The sequence below is a fragment of the Sorex araneus genome, chromosome 1 (genome assembly GCF_027595985.1).
Source record: "Sorex araneus isolate mSorAra2 chromosome 1, mSorAra2.pri, whole genome shotgun sequence".
NCBI classification, from domain to species: domain Eukaryota; kingdom Metazoa; phylum Chordata; class Mammalia; order Eulipotyphla; family Soricidae; genus Sorex; species Sorex araneus.
The window spans coordinates 332,200,836-332,227,923 of record NC_073302.1 but is presented as its reverse complement, the minus strand read 5'-3'; the positions used below and the strand labels follow the sequence as shown (position 1 = coordinate 332,227,923).

The following is a 27,088-nucleotide window of genomic DNA, read 5'->3' as shown; positions in this document are numbered from 1 at the left end:
TCTGTGAGAAAAGGAACACTGCCCCTAACAAGATACAGGAATTATTCTCTGAAGGCAGATTGAAGGGGGAAAATGGTCAGCTTCATCCAAACCAGTCAGGACACAGGAGAAATCTCACCCATTTTCATGGGTCCCTATGTTCCTGTCAGTAGTATGGTACAGTCTACATGGTCTTGCCCTGATAGCTCAGCCCAGCCCCAACAAATGACTGCACTCATTTGTGGAATATAAAGTAACAAAATAGGAGACTAATACCGAAGGATAGTAGAGATAAAAAGGCCAGATGGATTGCTTCATGACTTGGAAGCTGGTCTCACGTGCTGGAGGAAAGGGTAGCTGGGATAGAGAAGGGACCACCAAGTAAATGCTGATTGCAGGGCTCTTTGGGGATGGGAGATGCGTACTGAACGTAGACTATGGACCAAACATGATGGCCGCTTAGTACTTGTATTGCAAACCATAACACCCAAAGGAAGAGAGAGTAGGAGGGTATGTGCCTGCCACTGAGGCAGGGAGTGGGAAGGGGTGGGGGTGGTGGGAGGGATACTGGGAGCATTGGTGGTGGAGAATGGGCACTGGTGGAGGGATGGGTATTCGATTATTGTATGACTGAAACGTAATCAGGAAAGTTTATAAGTCTGTAACTGTATCTCATGGTGTTTCATTAGAAAATAAATAAAAGTGGAGAGGGGGAAAAAAGAGTATAATGCTGAGTGAAGTTTGTCAGTGGGAGACTGAAACAAAACAGTCTCTCTTATATGCAGGATATTAAGAAACATAGTAAGGGCATAATAAATACCCAAAGGCAATAGAATCAATGAATATGAGAACTGTTCTTCAGTAGGAAGTGTACTATCTGGGCAAATAGGTTTTGGGAGTTGGGGTGGAGTAAAACAGGAGAAAACACTACAAAAAATTTTAGTGAAGTGGTTTACTGCAAGGTGAGGGAGTGCTGAAAGGTGTCAGAGTGTTAAGCATAAAACCCTACCAGTAACAGCCAAAACTTATAAAAGTTCTTGTTATGGAGGCAGGCTGGTGGGTTTGAGAGAAGTGCAGTGGGGGAGATCAATGAAGGGGTGTGGACAATGGTGAAGGGATTGGGTTTCAACCCAATCTTGAATAATTTTAGATCTTCTCTGTGGACTAAATAAAATTTTAAGAGTCAGTGACAGCCTTATCCAAAGCATTATCTAGATTAACTGAAAATCCCTGTAAAAATCTCTGTGGAGTATTTTCATGTCACAGATAAAAGGTGTTAAAATTTCTGTGATTAGTAAAACCCTGTCATGGCCATAGCAATTCTAGGGAAAATGGTAGGAGACTTTCCTTTCCCCAACTGTAAGTTTTTATTATAAAACTATTAATCATCAAGATAGTGTGGTACCAGAATATAAAATAGCTTCTCAGGACAGTATGTAATGGAAGTGAGAGCCTAAAGCCAGGAAATGACACCTAAATCTCCAACAAAGGAGAAAGATTTGTGAAGTGGAACAAAGAAATTCTCTGCAACAAATGGTGCTGGGAATCAGATGGATTAAAGCGCTCCATATAAAATTTGAATCCACTGATGATATTGAAAAAATATAGGTTGAACCCTTCATGTAATTGGATCTAGAGACATCTTCAGTGTCTCAGTGCCTTGCCAAGTGAACAGAAGCAAAAAGAAACCAATGAGCTACATCAAATTAATAGTCTTCTATTCATTTTAAAAGAAATGGTGATTAGAATAAAAGGACACCCCACAGACTGAGAGAAGATATTTGATCACCCATTTCTAAAACTTGACAACAAAAAACACCACCATTTTTTTAAATGGAGAGAAGACAAAAATAGACACATTCTTTTAAAAAATGTACAAATGGCCAATTGATGAATCATTTTCATCACTTATCATCAGAGAAATGAAAATCAAATTAGCAATTAGATATAATTTCACACCTGTGGATTAGCACACAATCAGTACAACCCTACTAGCAGGCATGTGAAGAGAAATGAACTCTCATCTATCACTGGTGGAATTGTCAACTGGTTCAGCTTGTTTGGAAAACAAAATGGACACTTCTCAAAAAACTAATAATTGATCTAATGTGAGATGTAGCAGTTTCACTTCTCAGTATCTATCTCAAGAGCTCCAAAACACTACTCCAAAAATGACATTTTTACTCTAGGTTCATTACAGCTCTATTTCTTCAAAATTAAAATTATGGCATGTCTTTGTTTTTAAGTTGTTGTTCTATGATTTTTAGCACATATTTGGTCATGTCCTAGCAACGATGAAATGGGTCAGATTCTTTATAAGCTTCCAGGTTAAAACAGTACAAAATTCATAATCTATATGTGTGTATACTGAATTTTCATGTATTTGGTAGGGTTGGAATTATAGTTTTGGTCACATTTAGATAAGCTCTGGGCTTAATCCTCACTTTGTGCTCAGGGCTTACTCCTGGATTTGTGCCCATGATTCATTCCTGGCAGTGCTTGTGAGAACATATGTGGTTTGGCAGGGATTGAACCTGGGTGAGCTGCATGCAAGACAAGTGCCTGCATTATCCTCTGTACTCTCTGGCTGTTTGGAATGTGTTTTTTTGCTGAAAATATTATTCTCTACTGGTTTTCAGCTTTTCTCTTTTCATATGTGGAGACTTCCTCTTACACCTGAATGAGACTTTAAAAGGCGTAAATGAGAAATATGGATCATTTTTTCCTCTCATTTGCTTGCTTCCTGGAAACTTTCTAAATATTCCATGCCTTCACCACACAAACAAGTATAATACTCATGACTTATAAAATAATAAAAACTTCATTAGTCATTGCTGAGAACTAAATTTACTCTAATATAGTTTTCTATATTCTGGCTTCAGCTCCTTTTCATGTATCTTGCTCATTAAGTTGTCATGAAAACAGTTGCACCTAGTGCACTGATATAATAGATATGTCTTCTATTATCCAGAGTAGTAGAACTGCAGGGCCATATTTTGTGTTTTCACTTTTGCTTTGAACATACATTTCTTAAAATTTGTGGAGGTCACGTCAATAGTGCATTGGGGTCCAGAACCATTCTGGGTAGTGCTTGGAGACATTAAACCTAGGATCTCACATATGTTAGGTTTATGATCTACTACTGAACTTCACTACTAGCTAGAATATATGATGACAAATACTTTGAATGAGACAAATAGACTACAATGTCTTACTTTCATTATATCCTAATATTTTACTATGACAAAATGTAGCAAGAGTATTGTATACCTTATAAAAGCCATTTTTTCACTTCATATATTATGAAATTTTCATAAAAGGCTTACTATTTGCTCATTTATCTTATCCCCCTTATTCCTTATCATTCTTCATATAAACAACAAGGGTCTTCAGGCATATCCCATTAAGATGATTGGTATGTGAAAGAGTAAATTTACTGACATTGGTTATTTACTTAATTCAATTGTGGAGCAGAATGAAAAGAATAATGCTATTCTGTTTTCTCATTTCACAGGCTCTGTATAACTCAATCAAGAATGAGAAGCTGGAATGGGCAGTGTAAGTATACTGGCTATTAGTTTTTTTATAAATTAATTACTTGACTTTTTTTCTTAGCTTATGCCTGAAGATGATCTTAAAGGAGGGTTAAATATGTAATCATAGTTCTCATTTTACACCAGTAGACATCTATACTAGTGTCTACTATGTGTACAAACTAAATAAATCCCAAATATCTTGATTACATCTCAGTATCATGTAATATCATGTAATTTTTGATTACATCTTGATTTCTTGGTACCCAGCCTGTTCCTAATCTTTAATCTTTATTCTATGTCAACAAGCAGCTCTATTAAAGTGTATCCTCTAAGGCATGATAAAAAATACAATTCATAATTCCAGAATGCAATGGAAATTATTTTGGTACCCTTCAATTATTTTAATTCTCCTATCATAATAAATCATGCGTTTTTAATACTGTTTCTTTTACACTAATCATGTAGGTATCATAGAGGGGAGATTGTAAAGGAGAAAAGATGTTTGCATGCAACCATTCTCAGTTCATCCCCAGCATCAGTATAGTTCTCTGGGCACCTCCCAGAAGTCAATCCTGAGCTCAAAGCCAGGAATATCCCCCAAACAACAATAAGCTACCCCTCACACACTCAAAAAATAAATCCCTTTAACTATGCCAGTACATTGATGGATATTATGCACAAAATGAAAAGAAAAAGAAAAAGTCCCGTGGATACATATAACTTGAGAAATATTAAGTTAACTAGCACTGTAGCACTTTCATCCCATTGTTTATCGATTTGCTCGAGCGGGCACCAGTAACGTCTCCCATTGTGAGACTTGTTGTTACTGTTTTTGGCATATCGAATATGTCACAGGTAGCTTTTCAGGCTCTGCCGTGCAGGCAAAATACTCTCAGTAGCTTGCTGGGCTCTCCAAGAGGGGCGGAGGAATCGAACACGGGTTGGCCGTGTACAAGGCGAACGCCCTACCACTGTGCTAGCTCCAGCCCTATAATCAGACATAGAACATTCAATAGAAATGAGACATTAACTTGATATTTAAAATATATAAAATCATCTATCATATCAGGAGTAAACATACCATTCTTAATCTAAGAGAGGGCAACAATAAGCCCTGTGAGTGATTACCATATACAATGCCTTGTAATGGGAACTTTGTCCTTCTTAATGATGCTAATTTAGTGATTCTTGCATATGGTTTCAAGGTTATGACTTCCCTACATTGCCTGTCCATGAAGCTTTGTATTGTTCTTTAAGTTCTGAATAATAATCTGGCAGGATAGCATTATCATTTATATCTATGATAACTATCACAATGATAAGTTCTGATATCATTAATATGTAATAATGATGTTATAATATAATTACCTGCATTCTCTTCTGGCTCATAGGATCTTGTTTGATATATCTGCTGTGCATCTTATGGACTTTCTTTTGTATGTAATTTCTTTTTTGATCTTTCTGCTTTCAATATTCTGCCTCTGTCCTTGGTTTTTATATTTCTTAGCACAATGTATCTTGGATTTTTCCTAGTTGAGTCTGTTTTTGCTGGGACCAATTGGCATCTTACAGTTAATTGCCTGTATTCCACAACTCTGGAAAATTCTTAATTATGATTTTTAAATAATTAGTTTTTCATCAGATTTACCTTTTCACTCTTTAAGAACTCATTATTCTTGCGTTATTCTTCTTAAGTTTATCCCACCATTGTCTATTGTGTTGTTCATTTCTCTTCAAACGTATTTCCATCTTCAGTTGTTTTCTACCAGTTTTTTCCATTTCATCTTGAAGATTCTTGATCTTTTCTTAGCTGTGTAATTCTGCTGCCCAGAGCTTCTAGTGGCTTCTTTATTTATCCTACCATACTCTTAATTTCTGCTTTGGTTTTCTTATTTCAACTCTTATAGGTTCTTGTGCTTTCCTCACTACCTTTGTCATCATTTCTTTGAGCTCATTAAACGTCCTTAGCAGGGTGTCACTAAGATCATTTTCTGAGGATTTGCAGAACTGATTACAGTTGTTAATAACGTGCCCTCCCTGTTATTGTTCTTACTAATGGGTTTCTATGTATTTTCCCCATCGATTTTCTAGTGTTCCTGCTGAGTAGGGTTGAGTTTTTGTATTTATACCCATGAGTTCACAAAGAAAATTGTGGGGGCTGCTGTTGCTGTGACGAGTGTACATATGATGGCCCAGAGCTACCTCCCCACCTCCCCAGGCCTCCCCAGCAGAGAGACACAGAAAAGGGAAACCACAGTCTGATGGTGAAAATTTGATGTACATTTGATGTACATTTGATGTAAATTTAATGTACATTTAATGTACAGCTGATAGCATACTTATAGAACATCTGAAGGGGGGGTTGAGATAATGACATAGGTGTGATTGGTCATTTACATAGATAAACATTTGGCAGAGGAAATTCTCTTGGGGAGATTAACTCAAGGAGACACTGTCTCCCAGGGACATCTACCTTGCTTTTATCTTTCCCTCTAGTTGTATAAGTTATCAATACTTGCAGTTGCTTGGTTAAACACAGTAAGAGAAAAGGATCTCCAAACTTAGTTCTCTGGGCTCTGAGAGCAAGCAAGGCTTTTACCATAATCCCAGACTAAGTCTTTAGGCCAGTTCAGCTTGTCTTTCCCCATGGGGGTACTGTATCTTAAGTGATAACAGCTTGCATCAAGTTTATGCATTTATGCTTTCTAGAGTGTCCCATTTGAATGCCGGGGTAGCTTTGCCTCTTGCCCCAGGTGTATCCCAGTCCCATGGCGGGACCTCCCTTTTCGGGTGTTAGGAACTACAGCAACTGAAGCCTGAGTCAAGTAATTATGACCTAGTAATTATGCCCAGGAGCTGGTATATTTCAGATTCAATCAACTCCCAAATATTAGGAGCATAGCATTAATGGTCTTTCTGTGTTTAACCAAAGAATATTGCTCTATACTAAAATATAAAAAGGCTATAGAGGAAATAGAAAAGCAGGTACAAATACCCAGCACTTCAAATATCAAAGCAGTACAAATGCAAAGTTCAGAATCACCACAAAGTTTTGGCTTATAAGTAATCAAGACTGACTTGGGGGACTGAGACAATGAGAGGTAAGATACAAAGGAAAGGTTAAAGACAAACTTTAAATTAGGGATGCTAGCAATGACATGATAAGCTTCTCTGGGAGGAAGAAAAGGGCCAATTCACAGATGAAGCCTAAAACACCTTGGGTTAATATCCGACATCACACTCTGGAAGACTCTTTTCCTTCTCTGCCCCTCTTCACCAAATGACAGGAAGTATTATTGTGAACAGTGTATAATTTGCTGAGGGCATTTGTCTTGCATGCTGCTGACCCAGGTTCAATCCTTCCATCCCTCTCAAAAAGCCTGGCAAGCTACCAAGAATATCTCGCCCCCAGGGCAGAGCCTGGCAAGTTACCTGTGGCGTATTTGATATACCAAAAACAGTAACAAGTCTCACAATGGAGACGTTACTGGTGCCTGCTGGACCAAATCAATGAGCAATGGAATGACAGTGACACAGTGATATATAAGTTGAGTGGCTGCATAAGCAGAGAGCCAGGAGCTGTGATATGGGCCTACTGTGGTGGAAATTGGGTGAGGAGACTGCTGGAACCTAATAGGAAGGAGGGGTCTGTTTTCACTTCCTAGTTGTGCCAGCTGTCTCAGATGGAGATTAATCTCACCTGGAAGGGTAGAAGAGCAAGAAGAGGTTTCTAGTTTGACTTCTTTTCTGATTCCAATTCATTTCATTCATTTTTCATGTCTAACAGCTAGTGTTTATGATTTTTTATAATACAGTTTTCTTGTGCTACCTATAATGTAAAAGATTTGATGAAATTGTAACTGCTTTCCTTTCCTGTGTAATCGTACACAAGTAACTGTATACTAATACACAGTCTTTAATGGTCTGTGAAATGTAAGCTTTACTATAGATGCAATAAATATGAAGCAGTGAATAATCTGTTAAAATTGTTTAAAATTTAGTTATGTGAGAATCTTAAGAGGCTACAACAATTAAAATAAAAGGAAAATAGGGTATGTGCAATATCTTCTTTATCAGAAAAAAAAACTGATCTTTTGACTTCCATATGGTCTTTTAACTTCTACTCTTATTACATAGCAGTGTTTGAGTGGCAAGAAATCTGTACTCTATTGAAAATTATATTAAAATTCATATGTTCAGTCTCACTTTAATGAAGGTACAATAAAACTAGTTTTAAGTAATGTACTTCTGTGTTCTCACTCAGGTCCCTACTCACCTTGGTGTTGAGAATGCTACAAAATTTACCTTGCATCACAGATAGTCTTTATCTTATATTCCCCTCTAACTTGTTATACCTGGAGCATTTTAAAACCTTTGTTATTTTTGTGTTTAAGTTTAGCTTCTGGATCCAAACAAATAGTACAGTGGGCAAAGAGCTTGCCTTGCACTTAGCCAGTTTGATCCCCAGCACCTTACATGGCCCTGGAGCTCCACCAAGAGTGATCCCTGAGTAGTCCTTGAGCAGAAACCAGTTGACTCAAAAACACAAAAACAAATAATAAATTTAGTTCTGCCTGCCATCATATATCAATTTTCTTATCTAATTAAATTAGGTAATAATATATTGGGATCATTCTTTTAGATTACATTGCAAAAGCTCTGAGCTATATACATATATATGTGTATATATGTGTACATATGTATGTGTGTGTGTGTGTATATATAGAGAGAGAGAGAAAGAAAGGAGCTTTTGATAAGATCTTTCTGTTGCTTAGCTTTACTGTGTACTTTTTGGCTATCAACTTTAGAAATAATTGATCTTTTTATAGAACTAGTGCTGTCCATGTATGAGCTAATTTCAGGAAATAGTAACTCAACCATATGATGTTACCCATATGAGAGTGTGCACTTCTTTATATGTATATTTGATTAAAGAATATTAGATAATGGGAATGAAAATACCTTCTATTTTTTGTGGCATTTTCATTCATTTTCTAATCTCACATGTGGATTTGAAATAGCGAATTGCTTCCAATGTCACTTTGTAGTCTCAAAAAGAAAACATTTTCCTCCACAACAAATCTTACAGAGGTTTCATACTTTATCTTTTTTCATTTGTTAATTCTTTTTCATAGTTTTCTTAACTAACCGTTAATACTAATTTAATTAGTAGCATCAAATAAAAAATAAGTTTAATTATTGTTTTATAGAAAGTTGCACTTCTCAAACATACACTATTATTTCCACTTAGAATGTATGTGTGTGTATTATATAATGCATATATGTAAGATATATGCTTATATACAAGCAAAAATGTTTTTTGTTTTTTTATTTTTTTTTCAAGCTTCATAGTTTTTTTTTTAATTTTATTTTATCACCATGTGGAAAGTTACAAAGTTCTCAGGTTTATGTCTCAGTTATACCGTATTCAAACACCATCCCTTCACCAGTGCCCATATTCCACCACCAAAATCCCCGGTATACCCCCGCCCCCCACCCCAACTGTATAACTGATGAATTTCACTTCATTTTCTCTTTACCTTGATTACGTTCCATATTTCAACACAAAACTCACTATTGTTGTGGGAGTTATACCCCCAAACAAGATAACCCTATTAAGGAAGCATTTGATAACTAGTTTTCCATTAAAAGATTGTATGTTTTCAGGTTTTAGAAAAGGTCGCGCGGCTGCGTTAGCGGCCCCGCCTTTCGGATGTGTCCCAGTCCCAAATCCCGAGCTGTGTTAGTTGCTGCTCAGTGTCGCCAGGGCTCCATCTGGAGAAGGTGTGTTGGCTGCACCTCCTCCTTCCGGCTCCCTGCTGTTATTGGCCCCAATTTGGGTCTGGAGCATTTTCCGGGCTGTGTTGCTCACCAGAATGCCTGTCCGCTTCTCTGTTGATCATGGCAAGATGGCGCCGAGGGTGGGTCGAGGGCGTGACTTCCAGTGGCCAGGACCTCTTGGAGTTTGGGCTGGCACCGCCCCACTCCAGTGCCCCCCCCCCCGGCTCGGATGTGTCCCGGTCCCGAATCCCGGAGCCGTGTTAGTTGCTGCTCAGTGTCGCCAGGGCTCCATCTGGAGAAGGTGTGCTGGCTGCACCTCCTCCTTCCGGCTCCCCGGTGTTGTTGGCCCCAATTCGGGTCTGGTGCAGCAAAAATGTTTTTAAATTATATTGTACTTGTGATAAAATCCTTCCTGATTTTTGTTTCCCAGTATTATAGCACTCCAGCAAAGATTGAATTTTATATATGTATATGTGTGTATATATATGTGTGTGTATTATATAATGCATATATATAAGATATAAGCTTATATACTAGCAAAAATGTTATTAACTTATATTGTGCTTGTGATAAATTTCTTCCTGATTTTTTTTCCCAGTATTATAGCACTCCAGCAAGGATTGGATTTTACATATATATATATATTATATAATACATATATATAAGGTATATGCTTATATACTAGTAAAAATGTTTTTAAATTATATTTTACTTGTGAGAAAATTTAAGTCATAGTAATATATCTTATGAAAAGTTAATTTCAGGTTTTTAATATGATTATATTTCATTTTTTAATTTTGAAGTACCATTGGTTTATAGGACTATAAATATTTGTATTGGGGTAAGAGGAATAACATTAACAATATGGCAAATACAAAACTACCTAGTACCCCCACTACAATATATTGTCTATTATAGTAATGGCTGGAGTGAACACAGGTATGAATGTTTTTTTTCATATAGTTTTTTTTATATTCCATTTGATTTTGTTTGGGTTTTTTTGGGCTTTTTTTGTTGTTGTTGGGTTTTTTTTTCTTTTTGGGGTCATACCCAGCGATGCACAGATTACTCCTGCCTCTACACCCAGGAATTAATCCTGGCGGTGCTCAAGAGACCATATGGGATGCTGGGAATTAAACCCGGTCAGCCTCATGCAAGGCAAACACCCTATCTGCTGTGCTATCACTCCAGCAGCCCCCTATATTCAATTATTTTGAATTAAGACGTGTGTGATACTTTGTTTAAAATGTATAAACTCAATTATTGCATTAAGCCCCAAGATTTCCTCCAGTTTGCTGCTGATAATTGATAGTGAAAAAATTAAGACTAAAAGGATTTGGTATAGTTGTATGCGAAAAATTACAAAGGCATGCTTGCTCTTGGGAGGGGGTGATGATGTGTGTGTTGTTCTGTTGTGTTTTTCGAGGGCTCTCAGGGCAGTTCTCTCTCGAGTGTGTGCAGCTGAGTTCGGTGCTCTCGAGCCACTGTGTGTGGACTGGATCAGGATGGCTCCTCCTTGTGCTCTGCTTCTGTGTGTGCCCCTGTGCTCTCTTCTGTCTGTCTCTCTATCTTTGTCTCTGTAGTCTCTCCTCTGGTCTCTTCTGACCTCTCTCTGTCTCTGCTTCTGTGTCTTCTCTCATGCATCTGTCTTCTCTCTGCCTCCTCTTTCTGTGTCTTCTGTCTGTGTCCTGCTGCTTCTTCTTCTGTCTCTGCTGTCTCTTCTTCTGTCTCTGCTGTCTCCCTCTCTTCCCCCAGTCTTAGTTTATATAGCAATCACATAGGGCGGTGACACAAAGGTGGATTGACATTAACAATCAACAAAGAGGGGTAAGACCACTCCTCCAGGAAATTAACAAAAATCTCATCTAGGAGATTACTCCAGATTACTAGGAAATCCGCTCAAGGGTGGGGTCCAGACAAGGGTGTGTCAAGGAATGTCCCTTTCTTCCTTCCACAGCTAGTAATCCACTTAAATAGTTGTAGTAAATTTACCTCTCATATTTCTAGCAATGTCATTCTGTATGAGCACAGTAAGATATATCAGACTTAAAGTTGGGTTCTTCCTGAGGACATTCACTATATATTCCAGACCATAGTCCTCAGGCCAGGTTACTCTTCCTAACCCCAGCAGCGTCCCAGTCTTGTTACTTTTGGATCATGACAGCATTTGACTATGACTTTGCTCTCAACTCGTAGTTAAGTATTGTGTTGCTTTGGCCTGGCCCATTTTGATGCCAGGGTAGCTCACAGCTTGCCCTGGGTACATTCTGTCCCTCGTCGGGACCCTGCTTTTTTGGTGCTAGGAACTAAGGGCAACTGAGTTGAGAAAGCAGATGCCCAGGAGTAAATATTATTAAAGTCAATCAACTCCCAAGTTACAAAGCATAATATTAACTGTCTTCCTGTGTCCATACAGAAAGAACATTGCTTTCAGGTAAACTAAGTTCCCTGTGGCAAGGCTAAAAGGACAAACCCAATGTTATCCTACAGTTGTGAATACAGATTCAAAATATGTAGCAAATATATGCGCTGTCACACTGTCCTCTCGTGTTCATTGATTTGCTCTGGCGGGCACCAGTAACATCTCCATTATGAGACTTGTTACCATTTTTGGCATATCAAATACGCCACGGGTAGCTTGCCAGGTTCTGCTGTGTGGCTAGGATACTCTCGGTAGCTTGCTGGGCTCTCCAAGAGGGAGGAGTGGAAAATACGTTTCCAGGTATCAGCATTTCTAATTATAATAAAAAATATTAATTTACCTTTATTCTTGGCAAATCTTTATTTACTTGTTCAAACTGAAATTTTAGCTCAACATTTTCAGATGATGACTTCAAATTTTCTTTTTGGAGTTGCTGTTCTCTTTGAAAATGATCATCTGACTCTATTCCTGAATATATAGTCACTGTATCACTGTGTTACTGTATCACTGTTGATCGTCAATCTGCTCAAACGGGCCCAGTAATGTCTCCATTTATCCCAGCCCTGAGATTTTAGCATCCTCTCTTTACTCTTCCTTCCTAATGGTGCTGCATTAGAGGCTCTTCAGGGTCAGGGGAATGAGACCCATCATTGTTACTGTATTTGGCATATGAATATGCCATGGGGAGCTTGCCAGGCTCTTGCCATGTTCTCCGAGGGGGTGAGCTACGCTATAAGAGTTCGCTCGGGAGCTTGGTTTTATAGTCCCTGGATCTTGGCCAATGATGTAATTACACGGGCACCAGGGGCAATTTCTGGGTGTGACTGCCTAGCTACTGGAAAATGGGGTATCTTGGTAAAAGAGGCCCAGTTCCCATCTGAGCAGGCTTGGAGAACTCAGCCCCAGGTCCCGCATACCTGGTTTCCTCTGCCAGTTCCTTCATGCATGAGGCTCGTCCAGTCATGTGGAGAGGGGCCTTGAGCATGGCTGTGGCTGGGTTCCAGAGCTCTTTGACTGCCGGGGCTCTGCTTTTGGCGGGGAGAGAAGCTCAGCCCGCCCCCCTCGAGGGGCCCAGTGAAGACAGGTAGGCACAGGGGCAAGAAACTTTTCTAGAACATAGCCATCAAATTCTTCTAGATAATGAAATCCTCTGAACAAGAAAAGAAAAAATAATTTTAATTCTATAGGAAAAATAGGAGGATTGGCATTAGGAATAAAGAGAAAACAAACCACAAGGAAATAAGAAAACTGAAGTATATTAGTCTAAAAAAGAAATGAAATCTGGATCTCCTTTTGAGGTATGCATATTTTTGAGTAATTTTATAAATACACATTTTTTTCATTGAAAAATTAAGATTTTCCTGTCCCCACTATGATACCTAACTTTTTATGACCCACATATTCCACACTTGGTGAATGCAATATCATGTTAAATTCTTGATAAAACTATAGTCTTAATTTTAATATTGTCATTACAAATTAATAAGACAACCTATATGATTATTAACTAGATTAAACTCCTATATAGTATACTAGATATTTATGGAATATTAATGACTTGATTTATAAATTCAGTGCAAAATTTACCAAATATAAGAAAAATTAAAAATAGATCCCCTGAACACTGCTAAGAGTGATCCCTGAGTAAAGATCTAGGAGTAAGTCTGAGTAAAGCCACTTCCCTTGCATCCTCATGCAGGAAAATACCATAATTGTAATAAAAGTGATCATTTACTTAAAATAAATTTTTGTCTGCAGAATTGATAACTTTCATTAGCTAAAACCTATATTAAGTGTGGATAATCCCCTTGGATTTTTTTAATCTTTGAGATTAAAATTCCTTAAATCTTCAGAGTTTAGACTTAAAGAATATTCACTTATTTCTGTAAAATGTCATTTTATTTTAAATTGAAGAAGTTCATTCTTGTTCATTTTCTTGTTCAAAATGAAAATCAGTTCATTTTCTTGTTCCAAAGTAATTTCAGAATTTCTAGTGTTTAAAGAATTGTGGAGGTTTAGTTATAAAGAAATTTTTTTTTAGTATACTGATGATTTAGAACTTTATATCTGTATAAATAGAAGGGTTTTATTTTTGTAAAAGGACATAAAAATAAAATAATTTCTGAATACACCATACTATGCATTGACAAATATAGTGCCTTAAACATTTTAAACAATAATTGTTTGGATTTCATTGAGCATTTTGTATGTGTGTATTGTATTATATATACATATATACATTTTTGTAGGTGAGGAAAATTACAGAAGTTAGTAATTTTTAGTTTCTCAATAAATATTCCCTCTTGATCTTTTGAAAGTGGCCAGCAGATGGCTTTATCCAGTGTAGCTCCAGAGTCTTTTGTTTGTTTATGTTCTTTTGTTTGGGGGCCATACCTTGTAATGCTCAGGCATTACTCCTGGCTCTAGCACTCAGGAGTCATTTATTTTTTTGTTTTTTGAATCGTCATGAGATACAGTTACAAAGCTTTCATGTTTGAGTTTCAGTTATACAATGATCAAACACCCATTCTCCACCAGTGAACATTTTCCACCACCAATGTCCCCAGTATCCCCGCCCCCCCATCCCAAACCTCCCTCTCCCTCTATGGCAGACAATTTCCTCCATACTCTTACTCTCTCTACTTTTGGGCATTATAGTTTGCAATATGGATACTAAGAGGCTATCAGTTTGGTCCTTTATCCACTTTCAGCACACATCTCCCATCCTAAGTAATCCCACCGACCACCATTGACTTAGTGATCCTCTCTATCCTGGCTGCCTTCTCCCCAGCTTGTGAGACAGGCTTCCAACTATGGAGCAATATTCCCGGCCCTTATGTCTATTGTCCTTAGGTGTCAGTCTCATATTATGTTATTTTATATTGCACAAATGAGTGCAGTCCTTCTATGTCTGTCCCTCTCTTTCTGACTCATTTCACTTAGCATGATACTCTCTAAGACCATCCACTTAAAAGCAAATTTCATGACCTCATCTTTCCTAACAGCTGTATAGTATTCCATTGTGTGGATGTACCAAAGTTTCTTTAGCCAGTTGTCTGTTTTCGGGCACTCAGGAGTCATTCTTGGTGATGCATAGCAGAACATAAAGGCACCTTACTGCTCTGCTATGGCTCTTGCTCCTACAATAGCACTGTAGCACTGTCATCCTGTTGTTCATCGATTTGCTCTAATGGACACCAGTAACGTCTCCATTGTGAGACTTGTTGTTACTGTTTTTGGCATATCGAATACACCACGGGTAGCCTGCGTGCAGGTTTGATATTCTTGGTAGCTTGGCGAGCTCTCCGAGAGGGATGGAGAAATCGAACCCAGGTTGACCACATGCAAGGCAAATGCCCTACCTGCTGTACTATCACTCCAGTTGTGAGACAGGTTATTTTTACCCTACTGATGATGTGTCGTTGCCATGGTAATCCTGCTCAGAATGAGAGGAACCGCAGGTTCAGACATTTGGTTATATGCTGGCTGAGGAACAAATGGGACAAAGCTGCCATCTGTGGGGTTATGACTTAAGGCCTCTAACTCAGAATCCCACTTAGGCAGAACGATACACACAGTTTTATCTGGTAAAGCAAATGATTAGAGGTCTTGGGGCCGAAACGATACCAACCTATTCTCAAACTTAAAATGGGTAAGAAGCCTGGCTCACTGGTGTGGAGCTGGGCGTGAAATGCGAGTACTTAGTGGGCCACTTTTGGTAAGCAGAACTGGCACTGCGGGATGAACCTAATGCCCGCCAGGTTAAGGCACCTGATGCTGACACTCATCAGACCCCAGAAAAGGTGTTGGTTGATATAGACAGCAGGATAGTGGCCATGGAAGTCGGAATCCGCTAAGGAGTGTGTAACAACTCACCTGCCGAATCAGCTAGCCCTGAAAATGAATGGTACTGGAGAGTCGGACCCATACCCGGCTGTTGCTGGCAGTTGGTGATGCATGAGAGGGGGACAGGAGTACCTCGAGTACGGGGCCCACCCTGGAAAAAAACCCGCAGACACTACACCTTGATGAGTTGGAGGGCCGCTGTGGTGAGCCTTGAAGCCTAGGTCTTGGGCCTGGGTGGAGCCCACCGCAGGTGCAGATCTTGGTGGTAGTAGCAATTATTCAGACGAGAACTTTGAAGGTCAAAGTGGAGAAGGGTTCCATGTGAACAGCAGCTGAACATGGGTCAGTCAGTCCTGAGAGATGTGCAAGCTCCTACAATATTATTTAATTTTTTTTAAGTCTGTGGCTAGATCTTTTTTAGTTTTAAAGATATACTTCAACTGTTATATGTAGAATTAGATTCGGTTTGTTTTCCCCTGAGTCTACTATGTACCTGGCAGTATTGTTCTTGAAGTTAAAAGATAAGTGATGGAAGTTGACATTTCAAGCAGAACTGTATTCATTTTTACAGTGAAGATCCTTCTGTTACCCACTTTATTTTCTAAGTACTCTGTTATCAGTGTTGTATATATGAATACGGTATTCAGTTTAGTGTTGTCTTTGTGCTCAACTACCCCATTCATTTTTACAATACAGGGTCCAAGAGATAGTATTGCATGTAAGGTGCTTGCCTTGTGCACTGCTAGCCAGGTCCAATCTGTGCATATGTATAGTCCCCTGTGAACTACCAGGAGTAGTTCCTAGGGCCAGAGCAAGAACTCAGCCCCGAGCATTGAAAAGACCAGTGAAAAAACAAAAATATTTTTGTAATAAAAATTTTTGTGGTATGAAAAAAGAAAAGGCCTTAGGAAAATTATTGGAGAGTATGGTGGGGACACTTATACAATGGTGTATCCAACTGCATGTGCTTTTGTGGGGGTTTTGCAAGTGTACAGAGTATACAACAACTACCACAATCTATCACCATGTTAGATATTAGTAATAAAAGTGTGTGCAATTATTCAATATATGTAAAGTGAACTGTTTCCTCAATTCTTATTCCCCTGATGCTATTTAGTTATATATTCCAACCATCAAGTTAATGAAATATTTGCCATCCACCTTTATGTGGTTCTTTTTCACCTATTAAACCTTGAATACCTCAAAGGGAATCAATAAGTTTTGTATTCTTCCTGCTTCCTATGCACACTTCCTAGCAACTGAAATCTCTTGATCATTACAAAGTGGGCACCAATCCTATCCTAGTGGTGAGCAGGGCTTGCCCACCTGCTACCTTCTTGCTCCTGAGGCGCTTCCGTGTATGAGTATGACTTGGACTTTTACCAGAAAGTATACTAAAGTACATACATGCTTTGCGTGCTGGCCTGGTTTGAGTGACCAAGAAAACATGGTCCTCTCACATGGCCACAGTGATTTCAAGCACAAAGCAAGCCTGAAGCAACCCCTAAGCGCAGCTGGGTGTGTCCCAAAAAACAAAAAATCTTTTGCATCAGGTTGACCTCTCCATCACCAACACAAACACACACACACACACACACACACACACACACGTTAGCCAGTTTTGTAGGCTTCTGTCCATGTGAAGTCCACTTGTCTGAGGTCATATTTTTGTGGGGAGGGGTGTTTGTGAGATTAACAAAAATGTTACGACAAATAACCATAGTAATGATTGCCGATTAAGTCTCTTTAATGTTGAGTAGAGTATGATGACTTGAGTCAAATTACAAATTATTGATTCAAATTACAATTTAAAATTTAATAGCAACCATGGATTTGAATCCACAAAATAGAAAAGGCCTTAGGAAAATTAAATTGGAAAGTATGGTGAGGATTTAAGTGATTGCCATGTTGACTGAGCCTGACCAATTTAAGGAATACAAACAGAGAATACAAATAGTAAAACTGGGGTTAACCTGTCCCACTGGTTTGCACACAGTGAGCAAAGGGAAGAAAAGCCCTTAGTGCAGGTGTTGGAGCACACGCTGATATACACTAAAGACATCCAGAGTGGAGAGATGATACAGACTCACTGAAAAACCAAGTCCAGATCATCAAAATAGAGAAAACTGCCATTTCCTCCCCCTCTATCACACCACCGCTTTACACACGATCTGACTAGAACAGTTCCTTTAGCCTAAAACATAATTTTTCTCGCAAGAAAGTTACAAGACCTATTAAAAGAGAATATTCATGATTCAGGAAGACAGCCATCATCAGAATCAGATTTAGACTTAGAAGTAATGTTGGAATCATAGCCCAGGATTTTAAAAATAACCATTATTAATTCGGTAAATGCTTTAAGAAAATGAAATAAATAACATGAAATAACAGATATATAGTGTAAACAAGGGAATTCTAAAAAAATTTAAATGTTAAAAATCAGAAACACTGCAACAAAATTGGAGGATACTTTTGAGAGGCTCTTTAGTGGACAGAGCACATTTGGCAAAAGAACTTCTGTTTGTAACAGTGTGTCAACAAGGGAATATCAAATGGCAACAAACCTTTGGGCCAGAATCAGAGAACTGAGTAAACAAAGGAGGGAAGAATATATGAAGGAAAATGATGATGGGGGCTGGATGTACCTTAAGGACCTGATTATGGGACATTTGGTGGTGGTTGGTGTGGTAATTGTACATCAAAACCAAAAGCACAAACACTGTTATAAATCTGTGACCCAAATTACAATACATTTTTTAAAGAAAATATATCAACTATCTTCACCAATAGAATATAAAACTGGACTAAACAAGAAGAACAATATACAAGACATGGGATGGCTATAAAAATTACAGCATATTCATACTGAGAACACCAAAAATGAAAGAGGGAATGGAACAAAGGAAATATTTGAAGCATCAAAAACGGAGAATTTCTTCAGGGGCTGGAGCAATAGCACAGCGCGTAGGGCGTTTGCCTTCTATGCGGCCAACCCGGGTTTGATTCCCAACATTCCATATGTAAGAAATCACGCAACCCGGAGATTCTTCTGGCAGCAATTTATTCAGAGACCTTCTCATGCAAAACGGGAAAGAAGAGGAACGAGGGACAAACGAGAAGAAAAAACCCACCTAGCTAGGCAGCTTCCCTCCTTATATACCCCTCGCTGCTTGCTTAAGCCCAAGTGTCTGCAGCTGATAGACTAGTTACAGCTCGTGGCGTGACAAGACATCCTGATTCCTTTTCAGATGTTATCTACGAAGCACGGTGTAATTAACAAGAAACAGGTGTCCACGAAGCACGGTCCCGTGGCGGCTCTCCACAGTCCCCTGAGCACTACCAGGAGTAATTCCTGAGTGCAGAGCCAGGAGTAACCCCTGTGCATCGCCACGTGTGACCCAAAAAGAAAAAAAAGAAAAACGGAGAACTTCAAAGTAAATGTCAGACATCAGTAGAGTCAGGAAATTTAGCACCAAGTAGTATTGAAAGTATAAGTCAAAAAAATCATACCAAGGTATATGAGTCACACTGCTGAATATAAGAGAGATAAAGAAAAAAGACTTTCTTCTATACAATGTTCCGTCACCAATTTGATAAAATAAAATTGGGGGGATATAGAAAGAGAGATCTTTGTGTGTATTTGGGCAACGAAGGGCCACCCCAACTGTGCTTAAGGGGCCTGGGACATTCAGGTTCTGAGTAAGGGCTGGAGGTGACTGTTAACTGCTCAGGCATCACAATAATGTCTTACTGAGTTTGTATCATCTCTCCACTCTGGACATCTTTAGTGTATATCAGCTCATGCCCCAAGTCACACCAGGCGGTACTCAGGAGATCACGTGGTGCCAGGGATCTAACCTGGCCTACGCCATACAAGAAGATACTATGGAAGAAATCTGGGATGGATGGAGGTGGAGGCACAGTTGGGGGTGAGGGAGGGAGAGTCACTCTACATGAGAGAATTGTAATTCATCTTTTAGAAACGAGGCAAAAAGGAAGAGAACACGGTTTTTAAAATGTTTGGCTTTTGGGGTCAAACCTGGAGATGCTCAGGGATTACTCCTGGCTCTGCATTCAGGAATTATGCCTGGCAGTGCTCAGGGGATCATAGAGGATGCCGGGAATCAAACCCAGGTTGGCCACATGCAAGGCAAAAGCCCTCCCCCTATACTACCACTCTGGCCCCACAATGAAATACTTTAAGTGCTCAGAAATGAAAATAAAGTTGTACAGCCTAGGAAATAATGTTAAGTGGAACAAGAAAAGCCTCTTCAACAAATAGTGCTGGGAAAATTGGATAGCTACCTGAAAAAAATGAATGTCAGGCACAAAAGTCTGATCAAAGTGGGTTAAAGACCTTAATATCAGACCTGAATCCATAAGGTACCTGGAGGAAAATGTAGGCAGAACCCTCCATGACATGGAAGCTAGAGGCATCTTCAATGATGAAACAGGACTGATCAAGCAAGTGGAAACAAATATAAACAAATTGGACTACATTAAACTAAGAAGCTTCTGCACCTCAAAAGAAACAGTGACTAAAATACAGAAGGAGCCCATGGAATGGGAAAGAATATTTACCCAATACCCATCAGATAAGGATTTAATATTCAGGATATACACGACACTGGTAGAACTCTACAAGAAAAAAGAAACAAAACTCTAACCCCATCAAAAAATGGGGAGAATATATGACTACAAACTTCCACAAAAAAAGAAATGCAAGTAGCCAAAAAGCACATGAAAAAATGCTCTACATCACTAATCATCAGGGAGATCCAAATCAGAACAACGAGGTATCATCTTACACCACAGAAACTGGCACACATAAATAAGAACAAGAACAGTACTGGCATGGATTCGGGGAGAAAGGGATTCTCATTTATTGTTGGTGGGAATGCCGACTGGTCCATGCTGTTTAGAAAACAATATGGATATTCCTTCAAAAACCAGAAATTGAGCTTCCATATGACCCAGCAATACCACTCCTGTGAATATATACCAGAGATGCAAAGGAATACAGTAGAAATTTCATCTGCACTTGTGTATTTATTGTAGCACAGTTTACAATAGCCAGAATCTGGAAAAAACCCGATTGCCTGAGAACAGATGACTGGTTAAGGAAACACTGGTACATATACACAGTGGAATACTAGAGGCTGTTAGAAGAGAGGGAATCATGAAATTTGCATATAAGTTGATGGATATGGAGAGTATCATGCTAAGTGAAATTAGAGAGAGGAACAGACATAGAAAGATTGCACTCATTTGTGGAATATAAAGTAGCATAATATGAGACTAACACTTAAGACAGGAGAGATAAGGGCCAGGAGGACCACAGAATACTTTGAAAGCCACCCCCATGTGATGGGTGAAAAGGCAATTGGGATGGAGAAGAAAGAAACCACTAAGTAAATGATGATTGGAGGGATAGTGTGGAATGGGAGATTTGTGCTGAAAGTAGACCAAGGACCAAGCACAATGACCTCTTAGTATCTATATTGCAAATCATAATGCCCAAAATTAGAAAGAGAGAAGGACTGTACCTGCCACAAAGGCAGGGAGTGGGGTGGGGTGGGGGTGGCAGGGGGGACACTGGGAACAATGGCAGTGGAAAATGTGCACTGGTGGAGGGATGGTGGCTTCTCGAGCATTGTGTGACAGAAAATCATGCAAGTTTGTGACTATCTTACGGTGATCCAATAATACTTCTGTAAAAAATATAAAAGAAAACAAATAGTTTAACAGGAAAACATTAAATTTACCAATATACTGGTCTTTCAAGAATTCATAATGATTTAGAAAAATGGAAAATTATCCAGATAAGAAATTCAAATGTTTACATTTATGAGTACACATATAATTAATATACATGAGTATATGTATTTATATGCATGTATGTATAATTAAAGAGGAATCATCAGAGAAGGAAAAGCAAATATAAAATAAACTTTAATTTTATTATTTTTATTATATCCAACAGATTGATCAAAATAATAGCAACAGTATAGTTATGTTTATATATAAATAAATATTGTTATTTTATGCTTGAGTATATACAAATACACAAACATTTATACCTTTGTATAAGTGAAATAAATTGACAGCAGTGATGCTAGAAACAGATGGCAGGAATCAAGATAATTTTATTATTATAAAGTACTTGCATTACCATGAAGTGGACTGGGATTATAAATATATATTGAAAATTACAAAAAAATCTTCTGAGAAAGGTTTTAAATTTTTAGACTGATATGCTAATAAATGAGCTAGCAGCATATAAACTGCTCGATTAAGACCATAAACAGCAGAGAGGAAGAAGGGAAGATAAAAATAGAATAAATATCAAGGACAATGAATAGAAGATAGAAGTATAGAAGCACATATATTACATGGTACATGTTAATATACATAATCACTGTATCACTGTCATCCCGTTGTTTGTCAATTTACTCGAGTGGGCACCAGTGCCATCTCTGTTACACTCAGCCCTGAGATTTTAGCAGCCTCTCCTTACTTGTCTTTCCCAATGACTGGAGGCTCTTTCAGGGTCAGGGGAATGAGACCTACTGTTACTGTTTTTGGCATATTGAATACGTCATGGCTAGCTTGCCAGGCTCTGCTGTGCAGGCGTGATACTCTTGGTAGCTTGCCGGGCTCTCCGAGAGGGGTGGAGGAATCAAACCCAGGTCGGCCGCATGCAAGGCAAACACCCTACCTGCTGTGCTATCCTTCCAGCCCTATCTAAATATATCTAAATATCATCTATCACCATCATCCCATTGATCGTCAAATTTCTCGAGTGGTCTCAGTAACGTCTCCATTCATCCTAGCCCTGAGATTTTAGAAGCCTCTCTTTACTCGTCCTTCCCAACGACACTGCAGCATATCTAAATATACAATTTAAAAAGACAATAGTTTGCATATAAGTGGATCAACATGGAAAGTATCATGCTGAGTAAAATGAGTCAGAAAGAAAGAGACAGACATAGAAAGATCGCACTCATATGTGGAATATAAAGTAGCTGAGAGATACAAGCTCACAATGTTGCGATTTCTGGCAGATATTTCTCTGGACTTAGTAAAATACTGAAATACAGAAATCCAAAACTGTGAGGCTGCTAGTGCGGCCTCCTGACCTTATATCTCTTCATTTTCAGCAATGGAAAACAAATTACCAAATGCTTTCTTTTCAGCAGGTCAACTTTAGGGGGAAGGAACTCCAAATCAATGATAGTGAATTTTTTGTTGAAATATTGAATGTAATCAAAGTAAAGTGAAAGTAAATTGAAATTTACCAGTTACACATGCGGGGTGGGGGGCTGGGGGGGTGGGGGGAAGGGGGGAGGTATACCATGATTCTTGGTGGTGGAATATGTGCACTGGTGAAGGGATGGGTGTTTGAGCATTGTATAACTGAGACTTAAACCTGAAACTTTTGTAACTTTCCACAAGGTGATTCAATAAAAAAATAAAATTTAAAAAAAGACAATAGTTATCTAGCTGGATCAACAAATAAAAGAAAATTGATCACATAAATGTTTTTTAAAAGTTAAGATTCTCTTCCTGGCCAGTTGGCAGCAGCCTTCACACATAATCTACCAGTTGATCGACTCATGTTATATCTCCTAAACCTCTGCTTGCTCTTCCACCCTTCCAGTTCTACTTCCTGACACTAGGTGAAAACAGGCAGAGAATGGAAAGAGCAGCTCCCATCTTAATCCCTCCACTGTTTCACTCTACACAGACTCACCCCTAGCGTAGCAGGAACATTGGGATGCAGTGAAAGCCCACCCAGTTCAGTGAGCAAAACCTAATATCGAAGGCCTCAGAAAATGACTTTAGTAACACCACGGTGACACTGTTTATATGTTTAATGAGCTCAAAGAAATGATGGCTCAGGTAGTCAGCAAAGCACAAGAAAATATGAGCACTGAAATGAGAAAAAAAGAGAATTGTAGGTGATATGAAAAAACTCATTAGAAGTTCTGAGCAGTAGAATACCGACAGCTGAGGTAAAGATAAAAAAATCTCCAAGATGAGATTGAAGAGACCTCTGGAAAACAATATGAAAAAGTGAAATAAATGAACCCAAAAGATAACTGAGATAAGCACAAGGAACAATATATGCATAATCAGAGTCTCTGAGGACCAGAAAAGTGAATTTGATGAATAATTTATAGTTAAAGAAAACCTTTAACTATCAATAAGATTTAGAACATATCTATCAAATGAGACCCTATGAACCAGAAGAGAACGGATATAACAAAAACTTAATGAAATTAACACATGACCAAGAATATTCTGTCTAGCTAGATTATCAATTCATATTTGAAGGAACAATGGAATTGATAACCCTGAAACCAGTTTTGCAAGGAGCATTAATAGAAATCTTTAAAAAAACAGGACACACTGCCCAGCATGGGACTCATCTGTGATGCTTATGGTTACCCTCTACCAAATTAGGAAAGATATGTATATTCTTAGCTTCTAAAGGATTTTGTACATTATCAATAAAAAGTTAATTCTCATTGATCATAGGATTAGGAACTTTTATATCCCTAGAGATTTATACTATAATCTTTTGCTTATTATCCAAATGTTTAAGCACTATCTAAAATATGTTATTTCCTGATATAAAACCTCTATGCCCTTTTTTAAGATAAAACTTTTATATTTTCCTCTTTAAATTTTTTTTAATTCTCTTCACTTTATGTAAATTTTACATTTGTAGGTTTGCTTTGCTTTATTTATTTTTATATTTTTGGTTATTGAATTACTGTTTGATACAGTTACAAAGCTTTCTTGATTGAGTTTCAGTCATACAATGATCAAACACCCTTCCCTCCACCAGTGTGCATATTCTATCACCAATGTTCCCAGTATCCCTCCTGCCACCCTCAGCCCACCCCTGCCTCTATGGCAGACAATTTCCTTCTTACTCTCTCTCTCTACTTTGGGCATTATGGTTTTCAATACAGATACTGAAGGGGCATTATGTTTGGTCCTTTGTCTACCTTCAGCACACATCTCCCATGCTGAAAGATCCCTCCAACCATCATTGACTTAGTGATCCCTTCTCTATCCCAGCTGCCTCCTCCCCCAGCTCTTGAGGCAAGCTTCCAAACACGAAGCATTCTTCCTAGTCCTTGTCTCTACTGTTCTTGGGTGTTAGTCTCATATTATGTTCTTTTATATTCCACATATCAGTGCAGTCATTCTATGTCTGTCCCACTCTGACTCATTCATTTAGCATGATACTCTTCATGTCCATCCAATTATAAGCAAATTTCATGACTTCATCTTTCCTAATAGCTGCATAGTATTCCATGGTGTTGATGGATTGGAATAGAAACATACCTGTAGACCAATGAAACAGAGCTGAATATTCTGTCACAGATTCTCAAGTATGTGATCACTTAATCTTTGATAAAGGAGCAAGAAAAGTGAAGTGGAACAAGGAAAGCCTCTTCAACAAGTGGTGCTGAGAAAACTGGACAGCTACGTGCAAAAAAAAAAAAAAAATGAACTCTGACCTCTTCTAATGCCAGGCACAAAAGTCAGATCAAAGTGGGTTAAAGACCTCAATATCAGACCTGAATCCATAAAGTTTGGAGGAAAATGTAGGCAGAACCCTCCATGACGTTGAAGCTAAAGGCATCTTCAAGGATGAAACACCACTGACTAAGCAAGTGAAAAAAAACATAAACAAATGGAACTCCATCAAACTAAGAAGCTTCTGTGCCTCAAAAAAAAATGGTGACCAAAATACAGAGAGAGCCCAAGGAATGGGAAAATTATTTACCCAATACCCATCAAATAGGGGGTTAATGTTCAGGATATATAAGACAATAGTAGAACTGTACAAGAAAAAACCTCCAATCCCATCCAGAAAATGGAGAGAAGAAATGAGCAGAACCTTCCTCAAAAACAGAAATACAAATGGCCAACGGCACATGAAAAAATGCTCTACAATGCTAATCATCAGGGAAATGCAAATCAGAACAACAATGAGATATCATCTTAAACCACAGAGAATGTACTGTCACATATCCAAATGAACAAGAACAACCAGTGCTGATATGGATGTCGCAAGAAAGAGACTCTCTTTCATTGTTGGTGGGAATGCCAACTGGCCCAGCCTTTCTGGAAAACAATATGGGAATTCCTCAAAAAATTAGAAATTGTGCTTCCATATGACTCTTTAGGAAACATATCCTGAGGGTGCAAAAAAGCACAGTAGAAAGGTGAAAACCTGTATGTTGGTTGTAGCACTTTTCACATTAGCCAGAACCTGAATTTACATTTTTAAAGAGAAAATTTAGTTTACAGTTTTGTGGAATTTCATGTTAGATATATCCATCTATATGTCTCTTTGTGTCACCACATCCACAAAAAAAAAAAAATCTCCTGTATGTGTGATGTTAGCTCGGATGTTAGCTTATGGTTGCCTGAGGCTCATGCCAAACCACATTGGCGGATGAGCTCGAGAGTTTCTGAAGACAGGAGACTGTTAGTGGTTTTCTCACTTTAGGCATTTTTCATGCAGTCATGAGGGTGCTGAACCAGTCGATCCTATTCCTCATCGATGTTGTCAGTGATGGTATCTACTAATATTGCCACAATAGTGCCAAAGAGCTCCCAGTTGGTGGTCATTCTGGGAGTTCTCTTCTTAAACTTAAATTTTGCAGACATTTCTCCCTGTTCTGTGAAGTAGAATTTTGCACAAAGGAGACAGTGGTCCAATCCTGTTTGGAATTTTGGGACAACAGAAACATCAGTCAGGCAAAACATTCGATTGAATATGATGTGGTCAGTTTCATTGTGGAACTGTCCACTGGGAGACTTCCATGTCCAACGTTTAGATTCGGCCTTCTGGAACTTTGAGTTACCATGGATGGTCTTGGTCAACATGAGGAACTGAAAAAGTCTTTCACCCTGTTCGTTCCTAGGCCATGGGACCCAATATGGAGTTCTTCGGGCGACCTTCTCGGTCCTATCTTGGCATTAAAATCACCAACAATGATCTTGTAGAAGGTGTGATCTTCTTTATAGAACTTCTCCAGCTCTATGTCGAACTTCTGGATTTCTTCTTCATCATAGTTGGTTGCTGGTGCATAGACAACGAAGACAACTGCCGGCAATGAGCCACATCTATTTAAGCATAATCATCCAATTTGGGATGTTAGGCATTCGAATGAATCAATGCTCATGGCCAAGTTCATGTTGACAAGGTCACTGACACCATCGCCTCTGTTGTCTCATATTCCGAGGAACAGTTCTTCTCCAGTGTTGAAAATGACCTGATGTGAATGATGTCTTCTCGTTTTGGTCAGACCAATGATGTACTTGATCTTCTGCGCTTGCTCCATCAGGTCCTCGATGGATGCTTCTGATGCCAGCATACAGGCATTGAAAGTACAGACAGTCATTTTAGTCTTTCTTCATTGTAGCAGTCTAGTTCATCCCTGAGATTTTATCAGCCTCTCTTTGCTCATCCTTCTTAATGCTGCCATATTGGGGG

General features: G+C 38.7%; 1 protein-coding gene across 9 annotated transcripts in view; it reads left to right on the top strand.

Moving 5' to 3' along the window:
* The window catches only part of PSD3 (pleckstrin and Sec7 domain containing 3), a 525,397-nt gene that overhangs the window by 359,998 nt on the left and 138,311 nt on the right, over positions 1-27,088 (top strand). For all 9 annotated transcript variants that reach the window (XM_055144428.1, XM_012935700.2, XM_055144411.1 and 6 more), the window contains one exon: positions 3,494-3,537. In XM_055144428.1, the coding sequence (XP_055000403.1) occupies positions 3,494-3,537 (44 nt within the window). The remainder of the gene's footprint in view (positions 1-3,493; positions 3,538-27,088) is intronic.